The sequence below is a fragment of the Pseudophryne corroboree genome, chromosome 1 (genome assembly GCF_028390025.1).
Source record: "Pseudophryne corroboree isolate aPseCor3 chromosome 1, aPseCor3.hap2, whole genome shotgun sequence".
Taxonomy (NCBI): domain Eukaryota; kingdom Metazoa; phylum Chordata; class Amphibia; order Anura; family Myobatrachidae; genus Pseudophryne; species Pseudophryne corroboree.
This window is the reverse complement of record NC_086444.1, coordinates 1,079,693,443-1,079,712,100: the sequence shown is the minus strand read 5'-3', so window position 1 is coordinate 1,079,712,100 and position 18,658 is coordinate 1,079,693,443. Positions and strand designations below refer to the sequence as shown.

At 45.1% G+C, this 18,658-nt stretch overlaps 1 protein-coding gene across 7 annotated transcripts in view; it reads left to right on the top strand.

Moving 5' to 3' along the window:
- The window catches only part of LIMCH1 (LIM and calponin homology domains 1), a 484,664-nt gene that overhangs the window by 224,799 nt on the left and 241,207 nt on the right, over positions 1-18,658 (top strand). For all 7 annotated transcript variants that reach the window (XM_063921014.1, XM_063921011.1, XM_063921012.1 and 4 more), the window contains exon 3: positions 11,187-11,256. In XM_063921014.1, coding sequence (XP_063777084.1) covers positions 11,187-11,256 — 70 coding nt within the window. The remainder of the gene's footprint in view (positions 1-11,186; positions 11,257-18,658) is intronic.

Genomic DNA, 18,658 nt, shown 5'->3' with positions numbered 1-18,658 from the left:
ACAATCCTAAATGGTCAGTGCTAGTTATGACTATATTAGTTTATTTATTGCATTGGAGGCCGATGTACTTCTTTTGCCCGGATACAGGAGCTGTCTGTCTGCCAATAAGTGGCTTACTGCTGCCCCTACATAGAGCTCTCTGTAATATAAAATTTGGAAAGAGTGATGTCATAGTTGGACAGATAAGTTTTTTAATCAGAACTGAACCCATTTTAAACTAAGAACTCCATAGCCATATAAGACTATTTATAATAATAAAGCTTTACTGATGCTGTATTTTAGTCAAACGTTACCCCCTTTACTTAATCACAGTCCCTCTAGAAAGGAGTTCAGTCAGATGAAGTTAGACCTTTGGATGAATGACGGAACCCTTCATTTGCCATGTGTTCTTACGAAGTTTTCACCTCAGACATCCCCATCATTATCTGCTGTTTTCAGCTGCCTCAAGTTAATACAAGGAAAGCCGGGATTTCTGCTTATGTTCCAGCTATGTATATATACCTAGACTTGTACTGAATATACACTGCTCAAAAAAATAAAGGGAACACTAAAATAACACATCCTAGATCTGAAAGAATGAAATATTCTTATTAAATACTTTGTTCTTTACATAGTTGAATGTGCTGACAACAAAATCACACAAAAATTATCAATGGAAATCAAATTTATTAACCTATGGAGTTCTGGATTTAGAGTCACATTCAAAATTGAAGTGGAAAAACACACTACAGGCTGATCCAACTTTGATGTAATGTCTGTAAAACAAGTCAAAATGAGGCTCAGTACTGTGTGTGGCCTCCACGTGCCTGTATGACCTCCCTACAACGCCTGGGCATGCTCCTAATGAGGTGGCGGATGGTCTCCTGAGGGATCTCCTCCCAGACCTGGACTGAAGCATCTGCCAACTCCTGTACAGTCTGTGGTGGATGGAGCAAGACATGATGTCCCAGATGTGCTCCATTGGATTCAGGTCTGGGGAATGGGCGGGCCAGTCCATAGCATCAATGCCTTCGTCTTGCAGGAACTGCTGACACATTCCAGCCACATGAGGTCTAGCATTGTTTTGCATTAGGAGGAACCCAAGGCCTACCGCACCAGCATATGGTCTCACAAGGGGTCTGAGGATCTCATCTCGGTACCTAATGGCAGTCAGGTTACCTCTGGCGAGCACATGGAGGGCTGTGCGGCCCCCCAAAGAAATGCCACCCCACACCATTACTGACCCACTGCCAAACCGGTCATGCTGGAGGATGTTGCAGGCAGCAGAACGTTCTCCTTGGCGTCACCAGACTCTGTCACGTCTGTCACGTGCTCAGTGAGAACCTGCTTTCATCTGTGAAGAGCACAGGGCGCCAGTGGTAACTTTGCCAATCTTGGTGTTCTCTGTCAAATGCCAAACGTCCTGCACGGTGTTGGGCTGTAAGCACAACCTCCACCTGTGGACGTCGGGCCCTCATACCACCCTCATGGAGTCTGTTTCTGATCGTTTGAGTAGACACATGCACATTTGTGGCTTGTTGGAGGTCATTTTGCAGGGCTCTGGCAGTGCTCCTCCTGTTCCCCTCCTGTTCCTCCTTGCACAGAAGCAGAGGTAGCGGTCCTGCTGCTGGGTTGTTGCACTCCTACGGCCTCCTCCACGTCTCCTGATGTACTGGTCTGTCTCCTGGTAGCGCCTCCATGTTCTGGACACTACGCTGACAGACACAGCAAACCTTCTTGCCACAGCTCGCATTGATGTGCCATCCTGGATGAGCTGCACTACCTGAGCCACTTGTGTGGGTTGTAGACTCCGTCTCATGCTACCACTAGAGTGAAAGCACCGCCAGCTTTCAAAAGTGACCGAAACATCAGCCAGAAAGCATAGGAGCTGAGAAGTGGTCTGTGGTCACCACCTGCAGAACAACTCCTTTATTGGGAGTGTCTTGCTAATTGCCTATAATTTCCACCTATTGTCTATTCCATTTGCACAACAGCATGTGAAATTGATTGTCAATCAGTGTTGCTTCCTAAGTGGACAGTTTGATTTCACAGTAGTGTGATTGACTTGGAGTTACATTGTGTTAAGTGTTCCCTTTATTTTTTTGAGCAGTGTATATTCAAACTAGTCTGTGCAAGTTCATGAGATTCACAAAGGAAAGAGAAGTGGTTATTGATGAATGAGAGTGTACCGATATTTGGCTCCCTCCAGTTTGCGATATAAAGAATTAGTGGGCAGTAATGTTGGTTAGTGGGTCCTACCTATAAGGCAGTATATTTTAATTTCCTGTGCTCCTTGCCTGTAGGGGTGACAGGAGTGGTGATGGTTAGTAGTCTGAGGAGTCAATAAGGTAAGTAGCTTGTGACAACCGCAGCATGCATCATCAGCTGATTGGTGGGAGAGTATACTGGGACTTGTAGTTCAAAACATCTGAAGAGCCACGTATAGGCCTGACCTGAGAGCTTCTGATAATTACTTTGATAGCCAGCACTGTAGTGTGTGATTTGTGGGAACTAATATGATGCTGTGTAGCATCCTGCTCATGGTACACTGCACATGCTCACACTGAGATTATGGGATAAGTCACTTGTCATTTAAGTCTTGCAAGGTGCCGGTGTAAATGCAGGTCACTTGGCAGACTGTCAGTAAAAAAAAAAAAAAAACCCCAACAAAGACTTGATGTGAGCCCAGAGACTTTATAATGTGTTACAGTTGCAGTTTCCTTCCTTCCTTAGTCGCTGGAATGATGTTGAGCTCACTGGAGTCACAGTACTTTATATGTCTCCTTTTCACTATTAGTAATAATATCAAAACCTATTGTCCCTGTCGTGTATATATATGTCTGTCTGATGTCTACAGTTTATAAAATCAGAACCAGATATCAGGGTTTCCTAATTGGCATATTATTGGGAGGAGGACTGAGAACGCTTCCAGCAGAGTTGGATGTCATAGGCAGTGCTGGAATAGTGACTGTTGCCCTGCCAGAACCAGCTGCTTTCTCTAGTTCCCAACAATTAGATTGGAATCTCGCCTTGTACTTCATTCCAGTCCAAAGGGAAAATTCCCACCACACCTTAACGACGATAACTGTGTATGTGCTGTATACTAAATAAAAGAAATGCTGGGTAGTGTCTATGTACCGTTTTCCATTCTGATACCAGATGTAGGCAAGCTGTGGTTTTCCAGCTGTTATTGAACTGCAACTCCCAGCATGCCCGCCCTGCTTTCCATGTGGTGTCCTCCAAAGGCTGGCAGGTCATTCTGTGACTTGTAGCTTCACAACTGAAGAGCGAAAGACTGTTGAAGTTGAATCTATATGTCTACTACTGATAAAATGTGGACTTTACTGTACATTTTATAATTATCATTATTACCAGTTTATTATATAGCGCACACATATTCCGCAGCGCTTTACAGAGAATAATTGTCCATTCACATCAGTCCCTGCACCAGTGGAGCTTACAATCTATGTACCCTACCACATCTACACGCACACACATTCACACTAGGGTTAATTTTGTTGGGTGCCAGTTAACCTACCAATATATATATTTTTGGATTGTGGGAGGAAACCGGATTACCTGGAGGAAACCCACGCAAGTACAGGGAGAATATACAAACTCCACACAGTTAGGGCCATGGTGGGAATTGAACCCATGACCTCAGTGCTGTGAGGCAGTAATGCTAACCATTACGCCATCCGTACTGCACATATAATTGTGATGCATGCAGTGAATGATTAATTATAATTTATTACCAGTTATTGATATAGTGCACACATTTTCCGCAGCGCTTTACAGATAATATTTGGCCATTCACATTAGTCCCTGTCCCAGTGGAGCTTACAATCTATGGGGCAGATGTATTAAGCCTGGAGAAGTGATAAAGAAGTGATAAGTGGAAGGTGATAACGCACCAGTCAATCATTGCGGGTTTGAAAAATGCCAGTTAGGAGCTGATTGGCTGGTGCATTATCACCTCGCACTTATCACTGCTTTTATACATCTGCCCCTATATTCCCTGCCACATGTACATGCACACACATTCACTCTAGGGTTAATTTTGTTGGGAACCAATTACCCTGCCAGTATATTTTTGGAGTGTGGGAGGAAACCGGAGTACCCAGGGGAAACACACACAAGTTCAGGGAGAATATACAAACTCCACACAGTTAGGGTCTCATCTATGCAAACACAAGCATTGGTCTGTTCTTGGTCTTTGGGGGATATCCAATTAGCCCCAGTAATTTACCAGGGCTTATTGTCCCGCCGGGGGCTATCCTTTTAGCCCCGATAAGCCAGCACGAGTGGTGGTTTATTGGGGGTTACCTGAAGCTGCGCCGGGTGCAGCGCTGCTCCTCTGGCTCCCTCGGTTACATGGCTGCTCCCCCGTCATGTGACCACTGCCGGGGGCGGAGGAGAGGGGGGATTCGGTCACAGCGCTGCCCCAGCCGGGGGTCACCGCGCCAAGGACAGCTTTCTGATGCCTGCAGTCCCAGCCTGCTGCTGCAGTGGGCATGGAATGCTGAAGGTTGTCCTGCTCATCAGGCAGGTGAAACCAAATCCCCAGAAACAGCCCTGTTTCGGTGCAAAAACGGGGCTGTTCTACCGAAAACACACCGGTATCACTGAACCTGTGTGTTTTCGAGAGAAAGGGCATTTTTTTTTAAAGGCGATCAATCTGGATAGCCTGTTACAAAAAAAAAAAAACAGTGAAAAATAGCGAACAACATACGTTTTTTGCACCCGATGTTTTACCGGGCCTAATAGGATATCCCCCTTTGTGTGGAGTACTGGTCAATACTCTGGTGCAGGGGCTTCCAGCTCAAATTCCTATGTACCCCCAAACATTTCACGTTTTCAGGATTTCTGTTTTTGAAATGTGTGTGTTGGGGGGTGGGTTGTAATTGCTGATGAAGCAGAATAGATTATGTCACTTGTTCATGATTAAAGAAAGAAGTCTTGGAAACATGACCTGTTTGCGGATGCTTGAGTACTGCAGTTGAAAACCCCTGCTGTGGTGGGACAGACTTCCATACACTCCTTGGGGTATATTTACTTAGCGATGGCTTTTCATATTCCCAGCTTGTAGCAGTTCTGGCTATAATATGATATGCAAAGCACTTCTGCCTTTGCTTTTGGTGTCATTGTCCTTTTAAATCTCTCGGCCAGAATCACTGAGTGCCGTGGCTTAGTTAATATACCCTCTAGTGTATTCAAGGGTATTTATAGAGAGTAACACAATTCCATGTGTAGCAATGTAGGAGCAGGGCTGCTTTCTCCGAATAGGCCGGCCACCAACAAGCAGCGACCCATGCATTCTTCAACTTTTCTTCTAATATTACATGGATTTATCAGCAGATTCTGGTTTGTTTATCTAGATACATCATGATAGAATCTACATTCAGTTTATCCTTGTGCTGCCCCTATATGGATTTGTGTTTTATACTGTGCGCAATCCCTTTTTTCATGTATCTAGAGCTTGAGAGAAATCATGGACAGCCAGGACTATTGATATAGTATTTCCTTGTCACTCCATGGCAGCCATACACAAATTAAATACTGTACCTCTCTAGTCAGCTGAACAGAGGCAGAATAAAGCAACGTGTTCGGCAGGTATATAGCGGGTGACGTATAAAACCTTGGAGATAGTTACCCTTTACACCAGGAATCTGGCTTCAGTTGTAGCCAAGAGGAGAGCTTTCTGTCTGCTTCCTTGGTTAGATCGTAGCACATCAGCCAATCCATAGCCTCATAAGTTATGGTCTTCATACAGGAACAAGTCATCTTGTACCTCCTCGACAGCTGTAGTTCTTGAAAGTCCAAATAGACACCACTCAATGAAGACCCCCTATCAGTGTCTGCGGGGCTTCCCTTGTCACTAACACACTACAGTGTAAGCAATGATGGGCAGTCAAAGGTGAGAACTTGAGGACAAATGTCACAACAAACAATGGCCCATATTATTGGGTGTGCTGTGGTCTACATGGACCACAAGCAGATAATGCAGCTTAGGTGATTATCACCTCTAAACTCTCTCAAATTCTCATGTGCCGTCCTTCAGAATGGGACCAGTAGCCTTTTGGGTAATGTGTGAAAAGCATGGTTTCACAATGCCTAAGAAGTGGAACAGAAGTAACTATAAAATAATGCACTTTCTGTTCATATATTGCAAGACCCAAATGATGATTAGTGTATTGTTGATGGAGACGTTTGTTAGGGAGTATAGGCATTCAGAGTCATGAAAGTGACTAGTGATTGGTGGTTGGTGACTCACACCCTCTGTTAGAGTGCTGCACATATAGGGGTATATGCAATTGCGGAATTCGACCGTTTTTAAATTCGACACAATTCGACAGTCAGACACCCTCCCGCCGGGACCCGAATTCGACATATTCAATAAAAAATGGATTCGACAGTCCAGCTGTCGAAAAACGGACCAATTGACGATAGTGTGCGTCCTGGATTCGACTTCATGGACGGCACAAAAGTGTTTAAAAAATCCTGAAAAAAATGCGTGGGGTCCCCCCTCCTAAGCATAACCAGCCTCGGGCTCTTTGAGCCGGTCCTGGTTGTAAAAATACGGGAAAAAAATTGACAGGGGATTCCCCGTATTTTAACAACCAGCACCGGGCTCTGCGTCCGGTCCTGGTGCAAAAAATACGAGAGACAAAAGACGTCGGGGTCCCCCGTATTTTTCACACCAGCGCCGGGCTCCACTAGCTGGAGAGATAATGCCACAGCCGGGGGACACTTTTATACCGGTCCCTGCGGCCGTGGCATTAAATCCCCAACTAGTCACCCCTGCCTGGGGTACCCTGGAGGAGTGGGGATCCCTTAAATCAAGGGGTCCCCCCCTCCAGCCACCCAAGGGCCAGGGGTGAAGCCCGAGGCTGTCCCCCCCCCCATCCAAGGGTGGCGGATGGGAGGCTGATAGCCAAGTGACAAAATAAATAATATTGTTTTTTGTAGCAGAACTACAAGTCCCAGCAAGCCTCCCCCGCAAGCTGGTACTTGGAGAACCACAAGTACCAGCATGTGTGTGTGTGGGGGGGAAACAGGTCCGCTGGTACCTGTAGTTCTACTAAAACAAAAATACCCAAATAAAAACAGTACACGCACACCTTGAAAGTAAAACTTTATTACATACATGCACACTGACACACACATACTTACCTATGTTGACACGAAGTGTCGGTCCCCTTCTCCACGTAGAATCCACGGGGTACCTGTAAATAAAATTATACTCACAAAAATCCAGTGTAGATCTGTCCTCTTCTTCTTGTAATCCACGTACTTGGCAAAATAATAAAATGCAAAACCCGATCCACGCACTGAAAGGGGTCCCATGTTTACACATGGGATCCCTTTCCCCGAATGCCGGGACCCCCCGTGACTCCTGTCACAGAGGGTCCCTTCAGCCAATCAGGGAGCGCCACGTCGAAATAAAAAAACGAAAAACCCGATCCACGCACTGAAAGGGACCGACCGTGACTCCTGGCACTCTCCTGATTGGCTGTGCACATCTGAGCTGTCAGGCGGCGCATAGCACTATGCCGCTCCATTATATTCAATGGTGGTAACTTTGCGGTCAGCGGTTGACTGCGAGTAACCTCACCGCTGACCGCAAAGTTCCCACCATTGAATATAATGGAGCGGCATAGTGCTATGCGCTGCCTGACAGCTCAGACGCGCACAGCCAATCAGGAGAGTGCAAGGAGTCACGGTCGGTCCCTTTCAGTGCGTGGATCGGGTTTTTCGTTTTTTTATTTTGCCAAGTATGTGGATTACAAACTAAGAAGAGGACAGATCTACACTGGATTTTTGTGAGTATAATTTTATTTACAAGTACCCCGTGGATTCTACGTGGAGAAGGGGACCGACACTTTGTGTCAACATAGGTAAGTATGTGTGTGCCAGTGTGCATGTATGTAATGAAGTTTTACTATCACGGTGTGCGTGTACTGTTTTTATTTGGGTATTTTTTTTGTAGTAGAACTACAGGTACCAGCGGGCCTGTTCCCCCCCCCCCCCCCCCCCCCCCCACACACATGCTGGTACTGGTGGTTCTCCAAGCTCCAGCTTGCGGGGGAGGCTTGCTGGGACTTGTAGTTCTGCTACAAAAAACAATATTATTTATTTTGTTACTTGGCTATCAGCCTCCCATCTGCCGCCCTTGGATGGGGGGGACAGCCTCAGGCTTCACCCCTGGCCCTTGGGTGGCTGGAGGGGGGGACCCCTTGATTTAATGGGTCCCCACTCCTCTAGGGTACCCCGGCCAGGGGTGACTAGTTGGGGATTTAATGCCACGGGCGCAGGGACCGGTATAAAAGTGTCCCCCGGCTGTGGCATTATCTCTCCAGCTAGTGGAGCCCGGTGCTGGTGTGAAAAATACGGGGGACCCCGACGTCATTTGTCCCCCGTATTTTTTGCACCAGGACCGGACGCAGAGCCCGGTGCTGGTTTTTAAAATACGGGGGATCCCCTGTCAATTTCCCCCCCGTATTTTTACAACCAGGACCGGCTCAAAGAGCCCGAGGCTGGTTATGCTTAGGAGGGGGGACCCCACGCATTCTTTTTCTTGATGTTTAACCCATTCCCACCCCTTCCCACTGAAAAACATGCTCTGATCTCTCCATATTTTTTTAGTCAGTAAAAAAATAAATAAATATATTTTAAAAAACATATTAAATAATACTTGTGGCTCCTAATAGACAAACCCAAGTAGATAATCCCTTCTAATATAAATAGATATGCTATTAGCAATAAAAAAAAACACAAAGAAAACATGTTTTTACATTTTTTTATTAGATCCCGCCAGCAAAATGAGGCGGACTGAAATTGACGAAATTACTGTCGAAAAGCACTGTTGTCGAATCGACATTCTTCAATTGAATATACTTTTGTCGAAAAGCCGCATTTTTACCATTGCAGACATGTCGAATTTGACAACTGTCGAATTGCAAAAAGTCGAATTTGAAACGGACGTTTTTTTGTCGAAAAGTACTGTATTGCATTGTCGAATCATTTTTTTGTGTTGAAAATGCCCCGTTTTTCGACATTTGCGGCAATTCGATCGCAATTGCATATGGCCCATAGTCATATGAGCCCTGGTTCATATGCTATTAATTGCTCCTTGGGGCATACAGCAACATTATTTTTGTTTCTCCTTTTTTTGTGTTACCTACATTAATTTGACTCAATTAATTTGACTTAATCAAAAAAACAAAACATTTTTGTTGGACTTAATAATTTGACATTTTAAATCTTTTAATTCTATGCAATCATATGCAATTTAAATTTGTAAGCCTGATCATCAAAAGTTCGTCACACACTACACTACATAAACATACCAGAAACACCTGAGCTGGAAACCTGTATTATTTTTTTGTTCTTTTATTAACCAATTTTAAACCTTTAAATCTTTTTAATGTAAAAGACACACATTGTCTCTCTGCTACTGATAACAGTTGTTCTTCAGTCTTGTATAATCCAACTCTGTAGTACAACTCCTTGGGGTCAGGTGTGAGGTTGCATAAGTGAGCTTGTGTCATGAAACTTGCACACATAACAGAGAAATGCAATCCTCAGTAAGAAATGCCATGATGTCCCTGTGCTTGTGACAAGGGGGGGTCATTCCGAGTTGATCGCTAGCTGCCGTTGTTCGCAGAGCAGCGATCAGGCAAAAAATCGGCACTTCTGCGCATGTGTATGGTGCGCAGTGCGCATGCGCGACGTACTGTCACAAAAGCCGATGCAGTTTCACACAAGGTCAAGCGACGCTTTTCAGTCCCACTGCTGATTGGTGAGTGATTGACAGGAAGTGGGTGTTTCTGGGAGGTAACTGACCGTTTTCCGGGAGTGTGCTGAAAAACGCAGGCGTGTCAGATACAAACGCAGGCGTGCCTGGGGAACGGGGGAGTGGCTGGCCGAACGCAGGGCGTGTTTGTGACATCAAAACAGGAACTAAACAGACTGAAATGATCGCTAGCTAGGAGTAAGTCTCGAGCTACTCTGAAACTGCACAATCTTTTTTTGTAGCAGCGCTGCGATCCTTTCGTTCGCACTTCTGCTAAGCTAAGATACACTCCCGGAGGGCGGCGGCTTAGCGTTTGCACTGCTGCTAAAAGCTGCTAGCGAGTGATCAACTCGGAATGAGGGCCTAGGTTGCTAGACTTTACAACAAAACTCATCCTGGGAGAAGTGCATGAAAAAGTGGGGGAAACCAACCTTGAACACCCCCACCCCTCCCCCACCCCTCCCCCACCACCCAAAAGCACCATATAGAATGCTGTCACTGGCCATAAGGAAAGTACTGGAGGTTTATTAAAGGTGTCAAAAAGATGATTTTTGCACTTTTGGGTGAAAATTGATTACATTTTTCTGTAGCCCAAGAATACTAGAGAGAGGAATTTTGCTAGAAAAACACTTGCGTCCTATACATTTTTTAGTGTTTGTATACAGGTTTGTAAAAAGTTGGAATAAACACTGTTACTTTTTATCTGCAACGTCAAAACCCCTCTCCCATCAATACAACACCTCCATGTACCTGTGCCACATTATTTAACCCATTTGGAGCTTTTTAGTGAAATTGACCTGAAAACTGGCATGTCGTTAGTGGCCAAATGATGCTATATAAACCCCTTCAAGTGCATGATTACTCATTGGAAGGGGTGTGCTTAGAGGCTCTGCACTGTGTCCTAACATTTGTACCTTATAATAAAGATTATCCCTACCTCTTCTTCTGCTCAGGTTGGTGCACACAAAAAAAAAATGCAGATTTCCTCTGAAAAGCAATGCGATTTTGGAATTGAATAGCAGATGTGATTCTCAGCGTGAGTCTTCCGTGAGAACGGCTTGCACGACCCAACTCCCACCTACTTAATTTGACCCCTTTATGTTGGTCCATTATTCTAAATGTAATTTTTGTTGATGATAAATTGTTATTGGTAATTATTTATGAACATAATTAAATACAAACTGTAAGTAACAATACATTACCTACTTCATTTCAGTAGAAAGGAAATTGTAATGGGCATGACCCGCTTTCCTTCTGTTGTAGTCTGTTACTGGGTTGCTATCTTAATAAGTCACTTATCTGTGATTGTTCACTCTAGCCTTATGTTATTATAAATTATAATAAATTAAATGTAAAACCCTTTCTTATACCACATTGTGATGATATTTTCTTTTATTTTTCGTTCTTGCAGGTTGTTGAATGCAATTAAGCCAGGACTTATAAAGAAGATCAATAGGCTTCCAACACCCATTGCGGGATTGGTAAGTGCATTCTCGTGTGGTTTATTATTTTGTTTCTATAGAGATCTATTTGTACTCTGAACGGTGAATCCAATGTTATATTTCCACGTCATGCCTAAATCGTGTGTATTGAAATGTTGTCAATTAAATTTCATGTCCTTTTAAAACCACCCAGATTCCATATTCACATACGTTCCAACCAAAATGCAAATGCATTTACTGTATGCTACAATATTGCTCAGTGATCACCGTTTATTGTTTACTGGACATACTTGAATTTGGAAAAATAGTATTTTCAGAAAAGGCAGCCAGACCCTTGAAAGCAGACGGTGAAGATTTGGGGCCTATTTATTAAGTGGGGTTTTTTTTCATGACATTTTGTAGAACCTACAGTTTCTGTATGCTATTATGAGTAGTTCCTCTGTATTAATAGCCTAATACAAAATATTTCACAGACCTCTCCTAGAGAATGTTAATTAGCGCTTCAGATTTCAGATTCCATTATTTTCAATGGGGTCTATGTTCTGACTCCTATGTAAAAGTTTTGCTTTTTGGAGTTTGGCCCCATTAGTTTATACCATCTTCAGATGGCTTAAACCACTTTAAGCTTTTGAAGGCTTACCCGCAAGAGCAAGATCTTCCGATGCCTCTCCTACTGCCTCCATCCAGTGGAGGAAACGGACACTGGGCTTATGCGCAGTGTCAGATTCACCAGGAGCAGTCTTTCACAAATGTGCAGGCCTCTCCCAAATGCTGAGGGACAGCAGTTACCGCTTCCGCTGTCTCTGCAAGTTTCAGTAACTTTAGTACAAAACAGAGATCTATTCATGCAGAATGAAAATATCCATTGTGATAAGGATTGTTAATGGTTATGACAGTGCAGCGTAAGCCCCTCAGGGGTCTATGTACTAAGACTTGGAGAGAGAAGGTGGATGGAGATAAAGGAACAGCCATTCAGCTACTAACTGCCATGTTACAGGCTTGCTGGTCCATTTATCAATGTGTGTAAAACTTGTGAATGATAAAACTCGTTGCGTATGATAAATGGTGCCCCAGCCAATCAGATCCCAGCAGTTATTTTTCAAACACATGACAGTTAAGTTTTATCATTCACAACGAGTTTTATCACTTGTTCATAAATAAGCCCCTTGGTTTGAAAAATGACAGTAGGAGCTGGTTGGTTGGTACTGTATCTCTCTTCACTTATCACTCCCACAGCTTACGCAGACCCCTCAGTCACTAGTATAAGACACAATGATATCTCCAGGTTAATTTATCCAAAAATATCACTTACACTTATGTTTTAGATGTAAAATCCAGGTTCTGTGTTGTTAATATAAAATTACACAATGGTATGTAACAGAGATTTTTTTTCTACAAAGTTTTATTTTAATTGAAATGTTATACATCAACAATACAGATAACACTAAAGGCCCATATAGACGGGCCGATGCATGAGAGATGTGTGCTGAGCGAACCGCTCAGCACACATCTCTCCCGCCGCTCAGCACAGCGCGATCTGTGCTGAGCGTGCGGGGGGAGACGGGGGGCCGCTCACTTCACCCAGCGGGTGAAGTGAGCGACCCGCTAGATTGGCCTGCATGCAGGCCAATCTAGCAGCAGCGATAGCGATGTGCGGGGTCGCGCATCGCTATCGCTGAGGGGGCTACACACGTAGCGATCATGGCGATATTCTAAGCAATCTAGTCAGATTGCTTAGAATATCGCTCCGTGAGTACCCCCCTTAAGGGGGTACACATGGAGAGATCCGTGCTTAATTTCTAAGCAATCTGACTAGATTGCTTAGAAGTTAAGCACGGATCTCTCTGTGTGTACGCCCACAGCGATAGCGATGCATGTCCCCGTGCGTCGCTATTGCTTGTTCTAGATTGTGCCTCCCCCCCCTCCCCTTCCTTCCGCTCAGCACACACATCGCGCTGCGTGCTGAGCTGGGGGGGTGAGATGTGTGCTGTGCGGTCTGTGCTAGGTCGCTCAGCACACATCTCTCAGTGTTTTAGCCCTTTGGGTATATGTGATACAGAGTGGTAGATAGTTACATTACAAAGTGCTGTGGTGTGATAAAACATACACCTCATAATAACGAATATATTTTGTTTTAGCTTATTTCCTTTCCTAACTTGTAGCATTAGAACCACGTATCCCACAAATCTGCTGCTTTCCTTAAATTCAGATATATTGGTGCCCACCATCTAGGAAAGGTGCAGAGACGGATGGGGCTGCTCACTGAGATGCTGGATAGTCTGTTATTTAAATGGATGTGATCTGCTCCTAACATAAAATTGCCTTGCGTCTCCTGTTCTATGTATAGCATGTACTGGAAAGACCTCTTGACATGGCTCATTGTGTTCCGCCTGTCTGCACAGATCTGTTCAATATTATCTGACCTCTCAGCTCTTTGTCATTATGCTATTACACAATTGCTGTTAATTAGCTGATAAGGTAAGCAGCACAGCCTAATCCCTTAGATGTGCTTTGGCGGAAGGTTGTGTCTTAGGTGTGCGGTTATCCATTCCATCATTCAGGCACAGGGGTGCTTCCAGTGTAGGTCTTTACCGGGATGTTTCTCTTTTTATTAAATGCCTGTCCTGATTCCAGTAAATCAGTAATGTTCTCTTTCATTATTGAAACACTAATATAATTTATCTCTGCATTGTGTGCTGTCTCTTTACAGTGGTGTGCTTAGCGTTTACCCACGTCCCCTCTATCTCCCAGGCCTGCCACATGTCTTGGCAGTCTTATCTAGCTATCATTATATAGAAGTCATTAAATAAGTGGTAACTGGAGTTTGATTAGTTGCCGTTAGCAACACCTCCACTTCTCCATGTTAAATTTCTCTCTTACTCAGGGGTTTTCAACCATCTTTGGCGAGTACCATAATAGTGACTATGGGAATAGCTCAAGTACCGCTTTACAGAAATTATGTATATATAAATATATAAGCATTTGTGACGTTAATTCCACAAAGCTCTGACTGCCCCCTCCCCACACCTCTCTGTGCTCACTCCAAAATCGTAGTATGACACAAAATATATTGAGATTACTAATTAAACAGGATTGGTTTTTTTGGGGGGGCGGAGGAGGTGTGTGTGTGTGTGTGTGTGTGTTGTAGTGCATCCTATCCAAAACGCACCAGAGAGCATCTAAACCAGGAATATAATGTCAACTGGGATATTTTCCTTCTTTAAAGTGTTTTGAACGATTTGTCGACTGCTATGTATGATTTTCATACATGTTCTGTTTGAAGTGTATGGTAAACAGGAATGAGGTTGTGTCCTACTGTGTTGAACAATGTGAAAGCTTGTGATTTAATGCAAAGAACTTGTGAAGATCAGTGTGATTGCCCATGTATGAGATGTGTGAGTGGGAACAGAACAATAGGCTATCTCGCCCTCTCACATAAAACACTGTGGAAAGCTTGTAAGCCAGGTGCCCGAACAAAACCTCTATAGCACACATTGCATATTCATTTCTCAGTGGTGAGCAAGTCATGCAATATGTACATAACGGCAAATTATATAGTGGCGTTTTGAACTATATACGAAGACTGAGTGTATATAATGAGCTTATGTAAATGTTATTTTCATCTTATGGTTGCTATGGAGAGATTACTTCTATGGCCATACACTTCCTGGAGATTGCTTGATTTTCTTCCATTTGGCCAGTAGTAATACTGCGTGGAAGACGTGTCACCATGCTCGCGTGAGGTTATTGCACGGTTCAGTGCCACAGCAATTGGGTTCATATAATTTAGCCACAGACGCACGACTGGCCAAATTGTTTAACAATCTTCTTGTTTGTCTTTTGTATGAATCAACCAAATATCTGCACCCTTGGGGGAAGGGAAGGGGGGGGGGGGGCGGCGTCTGTAAATATGGAACATTTACAATGAGTGTTATGACAAGAGCACAATATAAGGTCTGCTTGTACAGTATTGCTGAAACCACCTCTTAATGCTGATAACATAGGTCAGTGTATTCAGTGGTAATTGGAAATCATTTTTGAAAATAAAGAATCTAATTGAGGACATCAGGCAGCATGATATTTGACCTGCAATGATGATTCCATTCACGTAATGTCCTTGAATGACCCAGAACTCTGCCTTGAAACACAATAAACAGTGTTAAAAAAAAAAAAAAAAGTGCCAACTGATTTAAATAAAAGCCTGCACTTGTCACAATTAGCGCAGCGTTGCCTCGGGGCAATAATGAGATTGAAGTGTTTCATCCTATCTGATTATGGAGCCTGTCCAAATGCTTATTACATGAGGATGAGTGGGAAGAGCATCAAAATTAGATCAGAATTGTATCTTCGAAAATCAAATGTATTTTTTATCTGGTTATCGGTGTTCTAAATAGAAACCAACTTTTTAAATGGTTTATAGAACTCATGATTTGACACCCAAAAAACCCCTGTATTTGAGCTTTGAAAGGCTTTCTCAGTCACTCCGACACCTCCTCCTGTGTTTTGTTGGTAAATGTATTACATAGTAAATAGATAGCGAGTCATTAGACATTGAATTGTGCTAGTTTCTGAAGCTAGGGTACACACTAGGGCAGTGGTTCTCAAACTGTGTGCTGTGTCACCCTGGGGTGCCGCGGGACACTTGCAGGGGTACCCAGTGGTGCAAGTAGAAAACAATTCTTAGTGGTACTGTGTGCGGACACCTTTGACGCGTGCACATCAAAAATGGGTGTAACTACATGGGGCGTGGCCAAAGAAAATGGGGGTGTGATACATATATGACCCCAATAGTGCAGTGCCAGATACACATATGCCCCCAATAGTGCCAGATAGACATATGCCCCCAATAGTGCCAGATATGCCCGCAAATTGCCAGATACACATGCCCTAACAGTGCAAGATATTCCCCCACATTGCCAGGTACACATGCCCCCACAGTGCCAGATACACATATGCCAGATATGTCCCCACAGTGCCAGATACACATATGCCTCCACGGTGCCAGATATGCCCCCACAGTGCCAGATACACATATGCCCCAACAGTGCCAGATATGCCCAAACAGCTCCAGATATGCCCCCACAGTGCCAGATACGTATATGCCCCCATAGTGCCAGATATGCCCTCAGCAGTGCAACTCACCATTGTTGCTGCTGCCTGGGGCTGGCACAGTCTGCTGCTGCTGTCGGGGAGAGGAGAGCACAGCACGCACCTCTCCTGTCCCTCTCCTGCCCTTAGTCCGGTATCCTACTGCGGCAGCGTCCTGTATCTCAGATCTGGCAGTTTAGCAGCGGCGGTTCCTGATTGGCTGCCCGTCCGCGAGCTCTGATTGGCTCACGAACCAGCGTTTGTGTAATACACGCCGCCGCTGCCGCCAGACTCAAAGGGGGAGAAGCCGCCGGTCACCGGACTGACTGACTGGGCAGGAGACGAGAGGTGCATGCTGTGCACGGTGTCTGCAAGGTGGTGGCCCGGCTGGGAATTTCTTACCGGTACACAGTACCGCCATACTTGCAGCACTGTTCTTATCCCACCCAAACGCCTCGCCCATATCTTTTCTGCCAGGCTGGTGCCTCTTATGCACCCAAATCCCTCACCCATATAATTTGTCCAAGGGGAGAGAAAGGGAGTTTGTCTCTCTCCTGGGCGGTGTTCTCCAGGATCTGCCTGGCGTCCGCCAGCTCGGTTCTGGACCCGTAGTGCTCCTTCATGCCGCAGACCTCCAGGCTGCGCACCTCCTCCCGATCAACTGCAGGCTCCGCACCCGGTAATTGAGCTTCCGCAGTGCATCCTTCTGCAGGGCGGGAGATGTGGAGCGAGATGCTGATGGTGCTGTGCCTGGCAGACTGCTGGGGCACGAGGTGACAGCGGGCGTACAGCAGCTCCAGCAACAGCGGCGAGTAAGGGAGACCCGGGAGCAGCGTTAAGAAGCAGCAGGAGAGCGAGAGGTTTGGCTGCCGGGCGGTACGGCGTACTGGCTGCCAATCTCTTAGCGATACGCCATACTTTCACCATTGGGGGTGCCTCAGATTGGTGGTCCAGGACCAATGGACAATTGTCATTCCAAAAGCAGCCAGCGATTGGATCTGACCAATTTGTACCACATTTGCCAAAAGCAATGAGCCCATATGGTGCACATGTAGAAGTGTACACATTTCCGATCATCTATCCAACATTTCTGCCTTTAACTCATTTGATAATTGGAAGTATATTCGGTAGTGCTTTTATTTTTTTCCTCCCACTATGAAATCAGTATTAGCACCAGTACTGTGAAAATAGGAACCGCTACACCCCTAAACTCTTCTCTGGTTTGCAGAATGTCCTACGGCCAGGAAAGAGTCTTCCTTATATTTAAAGTAGCTGTCAACATGTGTGCCTTTACATCATAGGGGTGACGGTCACTACTGAATAGGACAGAACTACACTTATATTACCGATGCTGATGTACCAGAGACTAATAACAGCGATTTTAAGGGAAGCTATCAAAGCTTGGAGAGCAATAAAGTACCAACCAACCAGTCAGCTCCTTACTGCCATTATTCTAAAGCAGCCTGTAAAATAACAGGAGCTGATTGGTTGAGCTTTAGCACTCTGTAAGCTTTGATAAATCTACCCGTAAGAGAGAAAACTACAATAAAAGCAGCTTCCATCTGTAAAATTTAGACTCTTTATCTATAGCTGGGATCATTGCCCAGGTCAGCCACGTTATGAATATCACTGGGATCGAAACATCCAGACTTGTGTACCTGTGTTCTGTAGGCCAAATGGCGGTGCACAGAAAACATTGTAAATCCAGAAAACCAGCTACTCATGTGAGGGATTCAGTCATTTCTTGAAAGCGCTGCATAATAAAGAAGAGAGTAGCTATTAGACACCCTCTGATATAGCGTGTATCTAACCAATAATAACTGGCAGATAAGTAACTCATTATAAACACGACTGCACATTTTAAATAGAAATGTTCTGTAAAGTGGCTTTAGCTGTTTTCTGCTGTGTTTCAATATACACTGGATTGTGTCATATGTGGTTTGTTGATGGTGTCCCGGTGGGTGGTCTTCTGTATACCGGCGGTCGGGTCCACGACCCCCATAGAGGGAGAATAAAATAGCGTGGCGAGCGCAGCGAGCCCGCAAGGGGCTCATTTGCGCTCGCCACACTGTCGGTCAGCCGGCGGTCGGGCTCCCGGCGCCGGTATGCTGGGCGCCGGGAGCCCGACCGCCGGCCAGCCGTAGTGAACCCCCAGTGGGTGGTCTTCTGTATACCGGCGGTCGGGCTCCCGGCGCTCAGTATACCGGCGCCGGGAGCCCGACCGCCGGCATACCGACACTTATTTTCCCTCGTGGGGGTCCACGACCCCCATAGAGGGAGAATAAAATAGTGTGGCGCGCGTAGCGCGCCACCGTGCCCGTAGCGTGGCGAGCGCAGCGAGCCCGCAAGGGGC